General features: G+C 43.3%; 1 protein-coding gene across 2 annotated transcripts in view; it reads left to right on the top strand.

Annotated features, from left to right (window-relative positions):
* Positions 1-16,314, top strand: part of abcd3a (ATP-binding cassette, sub-family D (ALD), member 3a) — a 110,928-nt gene extending 94,614 nt beyond the window's left edge. For both annotated transcript variants that reach the window (XM_072574621.1, XM_072574622.1), the window contains exon 23: positions 15,833-16,314. In XM_072574621.1, coding sequence (XP_072430722.1) covers positions 15,833-15,910 — 78 coding nt within the window. In that variant the 3' untranslated portion in view covers positions 15,911-16,314. The remainder of the gene's footprint in view (positions 1-15,832) is intronic.
* The last annotated feature ends 271 nt before the right edge of the window (positions 16,315-16,585 follow it).

Genomic DNA, 16,585 nt, shown 5'->3' with positions numbered 1-16,585 from the left:
AGAGGGGATCTGATTGAGACGTATAAGATTATTAAAGGATTGGACACTCTGGAGACAGGAAACATGTTTCCGCTGATGAGTGAGTCCCGAACCAGAGGACATAGCTTAAAATTAAGGGGTAGGCCATTTAGGACAGAAGTAAAAACAATGACTGCAGATGCTGGAAACCAGATTCTGGATTAGTGGTGCTGGAAGAGCACAGCAGTTCAGGCAGCATCCAAGGAGCTTCGAAATCGACGTTTCGGGCAAAAGCCCTTCATCAGGAATAAAGGCAGTGAGCCTGAAGCGTGGAGAGATAAGCTAGAGGACGGTAGGGGTTGGGAGAAAGTAGCATAGAGGACAATGGGTGAGTGGGGGAGGGGATGAAGATGATAGGTCAGGGAGGAGAGGGTGGAGTGGATAGGTGGAAAAGGAGATAGGCAGGTAGGACAAGTCTGGACAAGTCATGGGGACAGTGCTGAGCTGGAAGTTTGAAACTAGGGTGAGGTGGGGGAAGGGGAAATGAGGAAACTGTTGAAGTCCACATTGATGCCCTGGGGTTGAAGTGTTCCGAGGTGGAAGATGAAGCATTTTTCCTCCAGGCGTCCGGTGGTGAGGGAGCAGCGGTGAAGGAGGCCCAGGACCTCCATGTCCTCAGCAGAGTGGGAGGGGGAGTTGAAATGTTGGGCCACGGGGTGGTGTGGTTGATTGGTGCGGGTGTCCCGGAGATGTTCCCTAAAGCGGTCTGCTAGGAGGCGCCCAGTTTCCCCAATGTAGAGGAGATCGGGAGCAATGGATACAATAAATGATATTAGTGGATGTGCAAGTAAAACTTTGATAGATGTGGAAGGCTCCTTTAGGGCCTTGGATAGAGGTGAGGGAGGAGGTGTGGGCGCAGGTTTTACAGTTCCTGTGGTGGCAGAGGAAAGTGCCAGGATTGGAGGGTGGGTTGTAGGGGGGGGCGTGGACCTGACCAGGTAGTCACGGAGGGAACGGTCTTTGCGGAAGGCGGAAAGGGGTGAGGAGGGAAATATATCCCTGGTGGTGGGGTCTGTTTGGAGGTGACGGAAATGTCGGCCGATGATTTGTTATGCTAATGTTGGTAGGGTGGAAGGTGAGCACCAGGGGCGTTCTGTCCTTGTTACAGTTGGAGGGGTGGGGTCTGAGGGCGGAGGTGCGGGATGTGGACGAGATGCGTTGGAGGGCATCTTTAACCACGTGGGAAGGGAAATTGCGGTCTCTAAAGAAGGAGGCCATCTGTTGTGTTCTGTGGTGGAACTGGTCCTCCTGGGAGCAGATCCGGCGGAGGCGGAGGAATTGGGAATACGGGATGGCATTTTTGCAAGAGGTAGGGTGGGAAGAGGTGTAATCCAGGTAGCTGTGGGAGTCGGTGGGTTTGTAAAAAATGTCAGTGTCAAGTCGGTCGTCATTAATGGAGATGGAGAAGTCTAGGAAGGGGAGGGAGGTGTCAGAGATGGTCCAGGTAAATTTAAGGTCAGGGTGGAATGTGTTGGTGAAGTTGATGAATTGCTCAACCTCCTCGCGGGAGCAAGAGGTGGTGCCAATGCAGTCATCAATGTAGCGGAGGAAGAGGTGGGGAGTGGTGCCGGTGTAATTACGGAAGATCAACTGCTCTGTGTAGCCAACAAAGAGACAGGCATAGCTGGGGCCCATTCGTGTGCCCATGGCTACCCCTTTGGTCTGGAGGAAGTGGGAGGATTCAAAGGAGAAATTGTTAAGGGTGAGGACCAGTTCGGCCAAACGAATGAGAGTGTCAGTGGAAGGGTACTGTTGGGGACGTCTGGAGAGGAAAAAAACGGAGGGCTTTGAGGCCCTGGTCATGGCGGATGGAGCTTATCTCTCCACGCTTCAGGCTCACTGCCTTTATTCCTGTTGAAGGGCTTTTGCCCGAAACGTCGATTTCGAAGCTCCTTGGATGCTGCCTGAACTGTTATGCTCTTCCAGCACCACTAATCCATTTAGGACAGAGATGAGGAGATACTTCTTCACCCAGAGTGAGGTGGGTGTGTGGAATACTCTGTCCCAGAAGGCAGTGGAGGCCCAGTCTCTGGATTCGTTTAAGAAAGAGTTGGATAGAGCTTTCAAGGATAGTAGAATCAAGGGTTATGGAGATAAGGCAGGAACAGGATACTGATTGAGGATGATCAGCCATGATCATAATGAATGGTGGTGCAGGTTCGAAGGGCAGAATGGCCTACTCCTGCACCTATTGTCTACACGTACCACTCTGCGTGAAATAGTTGCCCCTTAAGTCTCTTTTATATCTTTCCCATCTCACCCTAAACTTACGCCCTCTCGTTCTGGACTCCCCGACCCCAGGGAAAAGACTTTGCCTATTTATCCTATCCATGCCCCTCATAATTTTGTAAATCTCTATAAGGTCACCCCTCGGCCTCCGACGCTCTAGGAAAAACAGCCCCAGCCTGATCAGCCTATCTCTATAGCTCAAATCTTCCAACCCTGGCAACATCGTTGTAAATCTTTTCTGAACCCTTTCAAGTTTCACAACATCTTTCCGATAGGAAGGAGACCAGAATTGCACGCAATATTCCAATAGTGGCCTAACCAATGTCCTGTACAGCCGCAACATGACCTCCCAACTCCTGTACTCAATACTCTGACCAATAAAGGAAAGCATACCAAACGCCGCCTTTACTATACTATCTACCTGTGACTCCACTTTCAAGGAGCTATGAACCTGCACTCCAACGTCTCTTTGTTCAGCAACACTCCTTCGGCCCTTACCATTAAGTGTGTAAGTCCTGCTAAGATTTGCTTTCCCAAAATGCAGCACCTTGCATATATCTGAATTAAACTCCATCTGCCACTTCTCAGCCCATTAGCCCATCTGATCAAGATCCTGTTGTAATCTGAGGTAAGGTTCTTCGCTGTTCACTACACCTCCAATTTTGGTGTCATCTGCAAACTTACTAACTGTACCTCTTATGCTCGCATCCAAATTATTCATGTAAATGACAAAACATAGAGGGCCCAGCGCCGATCCTTGTGGCACTCCACTGGTCACAGGCCTCCAGTCTGAAAAACGAACCCTCCACCACCACCCTCTGTTTTCTACCTTTGAGCCAGTTCTGTATCTAAATGGCTAGTTCTCCCTGTATTCCATGAGATCTAACCTTGCAAATCAGTCTCCCATGGGGAACCTTGTCGAACGCCTGACTGAAGTCCATATAGATCACATCTACTGCTCTGCCTCATCAATCTTCTTTGTTACTTCTTCAAAAAACTCAAATCAAGTTTGTGAGACATGATTTCCCAAGCACAAGCCATGTTGACTATCCCTAATCAGTCCTTGCCTTTCCAAATACATGTATATCCTGTCCCTCAGGATTCCCTCCAATAACTTGCCCACCACCGAGGTCAGGCTCACCGGTCTACAGTTCCCTGGCTTGTCTTTACCACCCTTCTTAAACAGTGGCACCATGTTTGCCAACCTCCAGTCTTCCGGCACCTCACCTGTGACTATCGATGATAGAAATATCTCAGCAAGAGGCCCAGCAATCACTTCTCTAGCTTCCCACAGAGTTCTTGGGTACACCTGATCACGTCCTGGGGATTTATCTACTTTTAACCTTTTCAAGACATCCAACACTTCCTCCTCTGTAATCTGGACATTGTGCAAGATGTCACCATCTATTTCCCTACAGTTCATATCTTCGTTTTCCTTTTCCACAGTAAGTACTGATGCAAAATTTTCATTTAGTATCTCCCCCATTTTCTGTGGCTCCACACAAAGGCCGCCTTGCTGATCTTTGAGGGGCCCTATTCTCTCCCTAGTTACCCTTTTGTCCTTAAGATAATTGTAAAAACCCTTTGGATTCTCCTTAATTCTATTTGCCAAAGCTATCTCATGTCTCCTTTTTGCTCTCCTGATTTCCCTCTTAAGTATACTCCTACTGCCTTGAAACTCTTCTAAGGATTCACTCGATCTATCCTGTCTATACCTGGCATATGCTTCCTTCTTTTTCTTAACCAAACCCTCAATTACTTTCATCATCCAGCATTCCCTATACCTACCAGCCTTCCCTTTCACCCTGACAGGAATATACTTTCTCTGGATTCTTGTTATTTCGTTTCTGAAGGCTTTCCATTTTCCAGCCGTCCCTTTACCTGTGAACATCTGCCTCCAATCTGCTTTCGAAAGTTTTTGCCTAATACCGTCAAAATTGACCTTTCTCCACTTTAGAACTTCAACTTTTAGATCTGGTTTATCCTTTTCCATCATTATTTTAAAAAGAATAGAATTATGGTTGCTGGCCCTAAAGTGGTCCCCCACTGACACCTTAGTCACCTGCCCTGCCTTATTTCCCAAGAGTAGGTTTAGTTTTGCACCTTCTCTCGTAGGTACATCCACATACTGAATCAGAAAATTGTCTTGTACACACTTAAGAAATTCCTCTCCATCTAAACCTTTAACTGTATGACAGTCCCAGTCTATGTTTGGAAAGTTAGAATCCCCTACCATAACTATCCTATTATTCTTACAGATCTCCTTGCAAGTTTGTTTCTCAATTTCCCTCTTGGGGGGTTTATAATACCATCTCAATAAGGTGATCATCCCTTTCTTATTTCTCAGTTCCACCCAAATAACTTCGACCCGCCGAAGCGCAACCCACCCATACTCCTACATTTACCCCTTACCTAACACTACGGGCAATTTAGCATGGCCAATTCACCTGGCCTGCACATGTGAATTGGGTCGGTGTGGACTTGTTGGGCCGAAGGGCCTGTTTCCACACTGTAAGTAATCTAATCATGGGAGAGTCTGTTTTATAAGGAGAGGTTGAGTATGATTGGGCTATACTTACTAGGCAAAAACAATGACTGCAGATGCTGGAAACCAGACTCTGGATTAGAGTGGTGCTGGAAAAGCACAGCAGTTTAGGCAGCATCCGAGGAGCAGGAAAATCGATGTTTCAGGCAAAAGTCCTTCATCAGGAATATACTTACTGCCATTTAAAGGAATGAGAGCCAACTTTTAATTTAACCCACTTTTAATTGAGTCATTTTAATTTTGAAATTACCCAGCTGAAAAGGTAAAAGGTTCATTTACTACAATTGAATTCTTAGCAACATAAGTAAAACTCATGAAGTTACAAACTAAATATTTTTATTTGTTTATCAGTGTCATTAGCTGGGCAGTGTGGACATGCGCTTACTGTCCATCTCTAGTTGGGAAAGTGGTGATAAGCTGCCTTCTTGAACCATTGTGGTCCATGGAGGTGGACCCACAGTGCCCTTAGGAAGGGAATCAAAGATTTTGACCCAGTGACAGTGAAGGAATGGTGATCTGTTTCCAAGTCAGGATGGTGAGTGGTTTGGAGAGGAACTTGCAAGTGGTGGTATTTCTAAATATCTGCTTCCCTTGCCCTTCTAGAGGGGAGAGACTACTTAAGGATCTCTGGTAAATTTCTGCAGTGCATCTTGTAATAGTACACACCGATGCTGCTGAGCGTTGGTGGTGGATGTTTGTGGATGTGGTCTTAATCAAGTGGGCTGCTTGTTCCTGGATGATGTCAAGCTTCTTGAGTACTGTTGGAGCTGCACCCATCCAGGCAAATGGGGAATGTTCCATCACAATCCTGACCTTGCCAGACTCTGGCAGTGCTTAAATCGTCTCTTTTTGGAGATGGTGGTGTTACTTGAAGCAATATTACATACAAGGATAAATGCTGATAAGGATAAAAGATATTTATAAATGTGAAACAGTAGCCAGTGAGGGCCACAGTACAAAATGTGACGTAACAACCGTATTTAAGAAGGGAGGGCAGCAGAAAATGGGAAATTATAAGCCGGTTAGCCTAACCTCGATAATTAAGATTTTAGAGTCCACATTTAAGTATGAGATTGTAGAGTCCTTGGATAAATAGGGCTAAGTCAGCATAACTTTGTCAAAGGAAGATTATTCCTGACAAACCTGTTAGAATTTTTTGAGGAGGTAATGAACAATATAGACAAAGGAAAGCAAGTGGACTTGATCTAATTCAATCTGCAGAAAGTCTTTGACAAGGTGCTGTACAGAAGGCTGCTAAATAAGAGCACATGGTTTTAGGAGTGAGGTACTGGTATGGACAGAGAATCTGGCTGCCTGGCAGAATGTACAATGTGGGGATAAAGGGATCTTTTCAGGATGGCAGCCAGTGACTAGTGGAGTTCTGCAGAGGTCTGCAATGGGACCATAACTATTCGCGTTATACATTTATGATCTGAACAAAGGAATTGAGGGCATTGCTGCTAAGTTTGCAGATGACACAAAGATAGGTGGAGGGACAAGTAGTGTCGGGGTGGTGGGCAAGGCCTATAAGGACTTGGACGAGCTAGGAGAGTGGGTAGAGAAATGGCAGATGGAGTACAATTTGGAAAAGTGCGAGGTTATGCACTCTGGTAGGCAGAATAGAACCATGTACTATTTTCTAAATGGGGAAAGGCTTTGAAAATCTGAAGCATAAGGGAACTTGGAGGGTCCTAGTTAGGATTCTCTTAATGTTAACATGCAGGTCCAGTTTGTCGTTTTGAAAGGACTAGAATACAATACCAGTGGTGTACTGCTGAGGTGGTATAAGGATCTGGTCAGACCCCATGTGAAATATTTTGAGCAGTTTTGGGCCCTGTATCTAAGGAAGGATCTGATGGCATTAGAGGAGGTTGAAAGGAGGTTTGCAAGAATAATCTCAGGAATGAAAGGCTTGTCATATGAGGAGCGATTGAGGACTCTGTAATGTTAATAGAACATTACAGGGCAATAAAGCCATTCAGCCCTTGATGTTGCACCAACCTGTGGAACCAATCTGAAGCCCATCTAACCTATACTATTCCACTCTTATCCATATGTTTATCCAATAACCATTTAAATGCCCTAAAAGTTGGTGAGCCTATTACTGTTATATGCATGGCATTCCAAGCCCCTACTACTCTCTGAGTAAAGAAACTACCTCTGATGTCTGTTCTATATCTATTACCCATTAATTTACAGCTATGTCTCCTCATGCTAGCCATTACCATCCGAGGAAAAAGACTCCCACTGTACACCCGATCTAACCCTTTGATTATCTTATATGTCTCAATTAAGTTACCTCTCAACCTTGTTCTCTCTAATGAAGACAGCCTCAAGTCCCTCAACCTTTCCTCTAAGACCTTCCCTCCATACCAGGCGTCATCCTAGTAAATCACCTCTGATCCCTTTCCAAAACTTCCACATCCTTCCCATAATGCGGTGACTGGAACTGTACATAAAACTCCAAGTGCAGCAGATGACACACAGATTAATGGAGTGCTGGATAGTGTGGAGGGCTGTTATAGGTTACAACGGGACATTGACAGGATGCAGAACTAGGCTGATAAGTGGCAGATGGAGTTCAACCAGAAAAGTGTGAAGTCATTCACTTTGGAAGGTTGAATTTGAATACAGAATATAGGGTTTGACTGCAGGATTCTTGGCCGTGTGGAGGAACAGAGGGATCTTGGGTCCATGTCCATAGATCCCTCAAAGTTGCCACTCAAGTTGGTAGGATTGTTAAGAAGGCATATGGTACGTTGGCCTTCACTAGCAGGGGGAATTGAGCTTAAGAGCCATGAGGTTATGCCCCATCGCTATAGAGCCCTGGTTAGACTACACTTGGAATATTGTGTTCAGTTCTGGTTGCCTCATTATAGGAAAGATGAGGAAGCTTTAGAGGGGGTGCAGAGGAGATTTACCAGGATCCTGCCTGGACTGGAGGGCAAGTTTTATGAAAAACATTTGAGAGAGTGAGTGCTTTTCTCATTGGAGTGAAGGGGGATGAGAGGTGACTTGATAAAGGTGTACAAGATAATGAGAGGCATAGATAGAGTGAATTGTCACAAATGTTTTCTCAGGGTGGAAATGGCTACCACAAGGTGATATAATTTTAAGGTGATTGTAGGAAGGTTTAAGGGTGATGTCAGAGGTTGGTTCTTTGCATAGAAAGTGGTGGGTGCATGGAATACACTGCCAGCGGTGTTGATAGAGTCACATACATTAAGGACATTTAAGCGGCTCTTGGATATGCACATGAATGATGGTAAAGTGAAGGGTATATAGGTTAGTCTGATCTTAGAATAGGATACAAGGTCAGCACAACATCAAGGGCCGAAGGGCCTGTACTGTGCTGTTACTGTTCTATGTTCTTAGTCTGTATTTTTCTAAATATGAGTAAACCCTGTCTTTAAGAATCTTCTCCAGTAATTTCCCTGATTATCCCTGTTGGCCTTCTTAAACAAAGGAACAACATTGGCTATTTTCCAATCATCTAGATCCTCTCCTGTGACTAAAGAGGATACATAGATTTTGTACCAGTCTCCAACAATTACCTCACCTGCCTCCCTCAGCATTCTGCAATAGATCCCATCAGGTCCTGGGGACCTGTCCAGATTAATGCTTTTCAAATTCTCAGTAGTTTTTCTTTTAAATACTGACAAGCTCTAGAGTATCAACATACCCCTCCCAGGACTCACCACAATTACCATGTCCTCCTCCTTTGTGAATCTGATGAAAACATTCATTATGGACCTCCCCCACTTCCTCCGGCTCCACATGTAAATTCCCTCCTTGTTTTTGAATGGACCTACCTTTTCCCTACTTACCATTTGCTCCTTATATATGTAGAAAATGCCATGGGATTTTCCTTAGTCCTGTTTGTTAAATATATTTTAGGGCCCTTTTAGCCCTCCTAATTCCTTGTTTGAGTTCTTGCCAGCTATTCTTTTGAGGGCTCTGTCTATTTTCTGTTTCCTAAACCTTATATATGTCTCCTTTTTTGACTTGATGAAGCTCTGCTTTTCTTGTCATCTCAGATTTCCTGAATCCTGCCATCCTTATTCTTCATTAGCACAGCAACATGCTCATCCTGAACTCTAATCTTTAAAAGATTTCTACATGCCAGATGTGGATTTACCCTCAAACAGGCACCCCCAACCTACAGTCCCTAGTTCTAATAATACAGTAGATACCCCCCCCCCCCCCCCCCCCCCCAATTTAATACTTCCACGACTCGGGTTCTTATCCTTAAATAACTTAAAATGATTAGAGTTATGGTTACTGTTCCTGAAATGTTCCCCTACTGAAAATTCAATCATCTCAATGGGCTCGTTCCCCAATCCAGCTCTAGTATGGCTCCCTCTCATGTTGGACTACATACATATTGTTTCAAAAAGCCATTCTGCTATGTCTAACAAATTTGCCCTCCATCCAAGCCCCTGGCACTAAATGAGTCCCAGTCAATACTAGGGAAGTTAAAATACCCCACCATAACAACCTAATTGTTTTAAGCTTTTCTATAATCTGTCCACATATTTCTTCCTTTATTACCTACTGGCTGTTGGGAGGCATATAATACAGTCCCATCAAAGTGACTCACCCTTCATATTCCTGACCTGTACTCGCACGACATTGCTGGATGAACCCTCCAAGGTGTCTCACAGAGTACAGCTGTAATATTCTCCTTTATCAGCAACGCAACTCCCCCGTCTCTGTTAGATCACTCTCTATTTCACCTGGCCATCTAAATACCCCGTTAAGCTATCTTGTCCCTCTCTCTACCAGTATCTGTTACAGCTACAACATCACAGTTATATGTATTAATCTAAACCCCCTATGTCATCTGCCTTACCTGTCATACTCCTCACATTAGAACAAATACATTTAAGACTGCCAGCTCTGCCACATTTAATAACCAAGCTGTTCTTCCACTAAGCTTTATTCACCTGAGTCTTTGATGACTCTTCAGTCATTTTACTTGCTGACTTAATGCTCTGATTCCCGCTCCCACCCCCCTCCCCCCACCACACTAGTTTAAATCCTTCCAAATGACACCAGCATACCTCTTTGCCACGTTTGCCATATATTTGCAATCTTCCTATTGCTAACTTCACTGGCATGTGGTGCAGGAAGTAACCTGATATTGCAACCCTTGAGGTCACAACCTCTGGCTGCTCACTCTGTCCATTCACAATATTCTATGTCCGCTCAGAGACTTCCTTGATCCTGAAAAGCGTGACATTGGAAAAGCACAGCAGGTCAGGCAGCATCTGAGGTGCAGGAGAGTTGATGTTTCTAGCATAAGTGCTTCATTAGGAATGTGAGGGTTGGGGAGATGAGCGTAGAGATAAATCGGGGGTTAAGGGTAGGGGGGAAAGGTAGGTGGGTGATAGTGATAGGTTGGAGGGGAGGGTGGAGTGAATAGGTGGGAAGGAAATGGACAGGTAGGACAGTTCAAGAGGGCAATGCTGAGTTAGAGGGTTGAATCTAGCATGATGTTGGGGGAGGGGAGATAAGGAAAGTGATGAAGTCAATGTTGATACTGTGTGGTTTAATGGTCCCAAAGTGGAAAATAAGGCATTCTTCATCCAGTCATAGGATGGCTTTGATTTGGTGGTGGAGAAGGTCTAGGACTTCCACCTACTGCAATGGATACAGTAGATGAGGTGTTTGGATGTGCAGGAAAATCTCTGCCAGATGTGCCAGCTAAACAGATTAGAACTCTACTCAGTGGAATTCAAAAGAATGAGAGGTGATCTCATTGAAACGTATATGATTCTTAAAGGTCTTGACAGCATAAATGCTGAGAAGATGTTTCCCCTCATGGGGAAGTCTTGGACTAGAGGACATAATCTCAAACTGGTTGCCCTTTATTCTGAGACTGAGATGTGGAGGATTTTCTTATGAGGATTGAGAATTCTCGTAGCTCCTTGCCAGAGAGAGCTAAGGGGACACAGTCTTTATGTATACTTTTGGAAGGACATAGATTCTTGATCAATAGGGGAATTGATGGCTATGGGGAGAAGGAAGGAAAGTGAATGTATGAGAGTCGGGTCAGCCCAGCCGTGATCCTATTGAATGATGGAGCAGGCTCGAGGACCTGAACCCCTTACTCCTGTTTCTATTTCTTACCTTCCAATGGTCTTGTATTCAGTTCAGCCATTCAATGAAGGTTCATAGCTTGTAGTGGAAATATTGGTTGCCCAATATTGCTCAAAGTTGAAGAGTCAGGTTCAGCTGTTGCAATGGAGTTTGCGTTTCTAGGTGGACTCAGTAAGTTGAGTAGCTTATGGGAATGGGTGTAGGTCCCTTTTCCTTACTCCTCCTGCCTCTGTGACACTTGAAGACTGTCTCATTTGAGCAGAACCAGGATGATTTCTAGAAACCCCTCTCTGCAATTGAATGTCAGAGCGAAAATCTAACTCTTCTTTCAATTATTAGTTGGTTTGGCTGAGAGCTCTTGCCTGGAATGGTGCTCTGATCCTCTCCTGAGATATCTGCACAAAAAATAGCTATCCTCAACCATACAGTATATGGTTCAAAACTCAAAATACCGATATGCAATTCCAATATTTCAGTGTTCCTCAGGAAAAGGTGAGGAAGTTAATTATCACTGGAATCCCTTTTGAGGTATCTTGCTAAACCCTTGCCGTTATCACCAAAGCTATAATTTTTCACACTTTTAAAATATTAAATCGGGTGTTCTTTGAAGCTATTTTTGATCCTTCTTGAGATATGTACAGTGTGTTTCCTCCAACAAGTTGATGACTCCTGAATCCACAAGAGAAGTTAAATGACTTTTGACAGCCTTTTTGTTTAAGGCTCTGCATCTACATAAAGAAAGACTGGCTTTTTAACATAACCTTTCAGTATCATTACCACCCAATTCATAACGTATTACTTTATGAACATTTTTCCATTCTGGTAAAGGTTGTCAACCTGAAACATTAACTTTATTTCTCATTTCACAGGTGTTGCCTAACCCACTGAGTATTTTCAACACTTTCTGTCTTTAGCAAAGTTTAATCAAAGTTCAAGCTCATTATTATGATTAAGTCAGTGTTGATTTCAAGTTCTCAGCTCTCCTAACTTTGAAGGGCCATTGTGTTCATTTAACACAGAACCTGGGATATTCTACTTGTTTGTCCGGGGTTGTCTATAGATAATAGACAATAGCCAATAGATGCAGGAGTAGGCCATTCTGCCCTTCGAGCCTGCACCGCCATTCAATATGACCATGGCTGATCATTCCTAATCAGTATCCTGTTCCAACCTTATCTCCATACCCCTTGACTCCACTATCTTTAAGAGCTCTATCCAATTCTTTCTTAAATGAATCCAGAGACCAGGCCTCCACTGCCCTCTGGGGCAGAGCATTCCACACAGCCACCACTCTCTGGGTGAAGTAGTTTCTCCTCATCTCTGTCCTAAATGGTCTACCCCGTATTTTTAAGTTGTGTCCTCTGGTTCGGCACTCCCCCATCAACGGAAATATGTTCCCTCCTGCCAGAGTGTCCAGTCCTTTCATAATCCTATACGTTTCAATCAGATCCCCTCTCAGTCTTCTAAACTCAAGGGTATACAAGCCCAGTCGCTTCAGTCTTTCCGTGTAAGGCAATCCTGCCATTCCAGGAATTGACCTCGTGAACCTACGCTGCACTCCCTCAATAGCCAGAATGTCTTTCCTCAAATTTGGAGACCAGAACTGTACACAGTACTCCAGGTGTGGTCTCACCAGGGCCCTGTACAGCTGCAGAAGCACCTCTTTGCTTCTATACTCAATCCCTCTTGTTATGAAGGCCAGCATGCTATTAGCCTTCTTCATGACCTGCTGTACCTGCATGCTTGCCTTCATTGACTGGTGGACAAGAACACCCAGATCTCTCTGAACAGCCCCTTTACCTAATTTGATACCATTGAGGTAGTAATCTGCCTTCCTGTTCTTGCCACCAAAGTGGATAACCAGACATTTATCCACATTAAACTGCATCTGCCATGCATCTGCCCACTCACCTAACTTGTCCAGGTCACCCTGTAATCTCCTAACATCCTCATCACATTTCACCCTACCACCTAGCTTTGTGTCATCAGCAAATTTGCTAATGTTATTGCTGATACCATCTTCTATATCATTTACATATATTGTAAAAAGCTGCGGTCCCAGCATGGATCCCTGCGGTACCCCACTGGTCACTGCCTGCCATTCCGAAATGGAGCCGTTAATCACTACCCTTTGTTTCCTATTAGCCAACCAATTCTCTATCCAATCTAGTACTTTGCCCCCAATCCCGTGCACCCTAATTTTACTCACTAACCTCTTGTGTGGGACTTTATCAAAAGCTTTCTGAAAGTCCAGGTACACTACATCCACTGGATCTCCCTCGTCCATCTTCCGAGTTACATCCTCAAAAAATTCAAGAAGATTAGTTAAGCATGATTTCCCCTTCATAAATCCATGCTGACTCTGTCCTATCCTGTTACTATTATCCAGATGTGCCGTAATTTCATCCTTTATAATAGACTCCAGCATCTTTCCCACCACTGAGGTCAGACTAACTGGTCTATAATTTCCTGCTTTCTCCCGCCCACCCTTCTTAAAAAGTGGCACAACATTAGCCACCCTCCAATCCTCAGGAACCGACCCCAATTCTATTGAACTCTGGAAAATAATCACCAGCGCATCCACGATTTCCCGAGCCACCTCCTTCAGTACCCTGGGATGCAGGCCATCAGGTCCCGGAGACTTATCAACCTTCAGACCTAACAGTCTCTCCAACACCAAATCCTGGCAAATATAAATTCCCTTAAGTTCAGGTCCTTCAGCCACTGTTACCTCAGGGAGATTGCTTGTGTCTTCCCCAGTGAACACAGATCTGAAGTACCCATTTAATTCCTCTGCCATTTCTTCGTTCCCAGTAATATATTCCCCTGCTTCTGTCTTCAAGGGCCCAATTTTTGTCCTAACCATTTTTTTGCCTTGGACATACCTAAATATGTCTGGATATTATTAGCAGAGGGATTGAATTCAAGAGTCGTGAGGTGATGTTGCAGCTGTACAGGACTTTGGTTAGGCCACATTTGGAGTACTGTGTGCAGTTCTGGTCGCCTCACTTTAGGAAAGATGTGGAAGCTTTGGAGGGGGTGCAGAGAAGATTTACCAGGATGTTGCCTGGAATGGAGAGTAGGTCGTACGAGGATAATTTGAGAGTTCTCGGCCTTTTCTCGTTGGAACGGCGAAGGATGAGGGGTGACTTGATAGAGGTTTATAAGATGATCAGAGGAATAGATAGAGTAGACAGTCAGAAACTTTTTCCCCGGGTACTACAGAGTGTTACAAGGGGACATAAATTTAAGGTGAAGGGTGGAAGGTATAGGGGAGATGTCAGGGGTGGGTTCTTTACCCAGAGAGTGGTGGGGGCATGGAATGCGCTGCCCGAGGGAGTGGTAGAGTCAGATTCATTGGCGACCTTTAAGCGGCATTTGGATAGGTACATGGATGGGTGCTTAATCTAGGATAGAAGTTCGGCACAACATCGTGGGCCGAAGGGCCTGTTCTGTGCTGTATTGTTCTATGTTCTATTAGCTGCCTACTGGGCAATTAGGGATGGTCAATAAATGGTGGACTAGCCAGATAAGTCTATATCCTGAATGAATTAAAAACGCAGTATTTCATCATTTTTCTTCAGTTTTCTGAAATTCAACAATGATATTGATTTATATAATGCACTCCATGTTGGGCAGCACAGTGATTTAGTGGTTAGCACTGCTGCTTCACAGCACCAAGGACCTGGATTCAATTCCAGCCTCCGGCGACTGTCTGTGTGGAGTTTGCACATTCTCCCAGTGTCGCTGGGTGCTAAAGTCTCCCCCCACAGTCCAAAGATGTGCAGGTTAGATGGATTGGCTGTGCTAAACTCTCATATCATGTCCAGGGATGTGCAGGCTAGGTGGATTAAACATGCAAAATGTTGAGTTATGTGGATAGGGAAGGGTGGGTGCCCTATGGAGGGGACAGTGTGGACTCATTGGGCCAAGTGGCCTGCTTCCTCACTGTAGGGATTCTGTATCCCTCGCAATTGTTTTTTTATTTTGACTGTTTACATTTGAAAGTCAGTTTTGGCAAGGAGCTGGCTTGCTTATGATTTGCAGATGAGTTTCTGATCCAGGCTCAGGCCATTCAGAAAAATTGCAGAAATGAGGGAGTCTTCCCTTCGTACAAGTGAAGAAGCTGACTTATGCTGTTTTCATTTACCTTCTGGGGCTAATTCCAAGATGAAAGAGGATATATTTTTACCTTAGTCATTATGTAATGAAAGCACATAAAAAAAAAGCAGGAAGAAAACTGAGGTGAAGGAAATAATTTTGAGCGTAAGTGTTTTATGTCATTTGATTTTGTATTTGAAGCAATGAAAATCCAGAATTATAACAGGCTTGATGTATTATAGTTTAAAAAAGTTTCAAACTTCACTTATTTGTTCCTTTTTCAAAATTTACCCTGTCATAAATATAAGTTTGACTTTGCAGTGTTAAACTCTATTTGAAACAAGTAACAATAGTCTTTGACTTTTTCAATAATTAGAATCCCCTCAGTTTGATTTCTATATTTTGAACAGCAGATCTAAATAAAGGTACATTGGTTTATAAAGATTATAACATTGCTCAAATGAGCAAAGCCTTTGTTTGAAACTGCTAAATTCATTTTATGCTTCAAAATACAACTTTAGATTGTTTAAAGAATATTTAAAGAACTTATGTTTTTACTACCCTTACTCCAAGTATGAGTTGATATGTACCTCTACAGATTGAACATGCTGTTAATTTCAAAACTAAGTAATAATGATGTTAGAATGGGTTGTCTTATGAAAGGCCATATCATGTTACAGTAATAGTGGATAATTGTGTGCATGATTATGAAGTATCATAGGTCACCAGCACCAACTCCAAATTGCTTATTCATACTGGTATTAAAGGTAATTTTGGTTCATTTGATTTTTTTTGACACTGAGGTGATTTATTATATAATCTTTCTTTCTTTACCAGTACTACCTGCACATGGATGGCAGAGGCAATTATGAATTTAAGCCAATTACTGCAGATACAGTGGAATTTGGTTCTTAAACTCCATCTGCCAATTTGATTATGGCAGGAGCGGACTGAATTGCAGAATAAATCTGTTCAATATGCATTCTCTTGTGCACTAACTTAATGCTTCAACTTGTAATTAATGTCAGTTTTAAAAAGTGTTGTAAAAACTGAATGATTACACTATTAATTTGTAGTCTTGTTGAGAGTTGTATATTTGGAAATATTAATATGGAGACTCACATCTATTAAAATCCATCTAGGAAATGTTTGAATTAATATCTTTAATTAAGATAAATTAAAATGTTTTATGTACAGTACAAATGAAGTAATCTAGGAATGCACTACTTAATGGCATGTTCATGATATGCAATAATTTGATATCTACCAGTCATTTCCTAATGTTTTACAGAAAAAATAAACTGAAAACTTAATGTGTTCTTGCTGTATGACTATTTAATTGCCTTTGTGGACAACAAAGTGTAATATTTAAGTTGGACCTCTAAATATGAAGACAGTTCACTCGTTTGGAATAGCATCCATGAAAGAGCTGCACATAAGTTATACAGAGGAACCTCGGTTATCCAAATATCAATTATCCGAATAAAGGTCCCAATAGAAACATTACATCAAAGAGCTGTTTCAACATTGATCGCGTCTTTTGTTTACAATGTTTAAAAATGAATGTAGCTTACTGAACTGCTGCTGAGA

The sequence above is a fragment of the Chiloscyllium punctatum genome, chromosome 7 (assembly GCF_047496795.1).
Source record: "Chiloscyllium punctatum isolate Juve2018m chromosome 7, sChiPun1.3, whole genome shotgun sequence".
Classification (NCBI taxonomy): domain Eukaryota; kingdom Metazoa; phylum Chordata; class Chondrichthyes; order Orectolobiformes; family Hemiscylliidae; genus Chiloscyllium; species Chiloscyllium punctatum.
The sequence above is the reverse complement of the archived record's forward strand: the minus strand, read 5'-3'. Positions and strand labels throughout refer to the sequence as shown.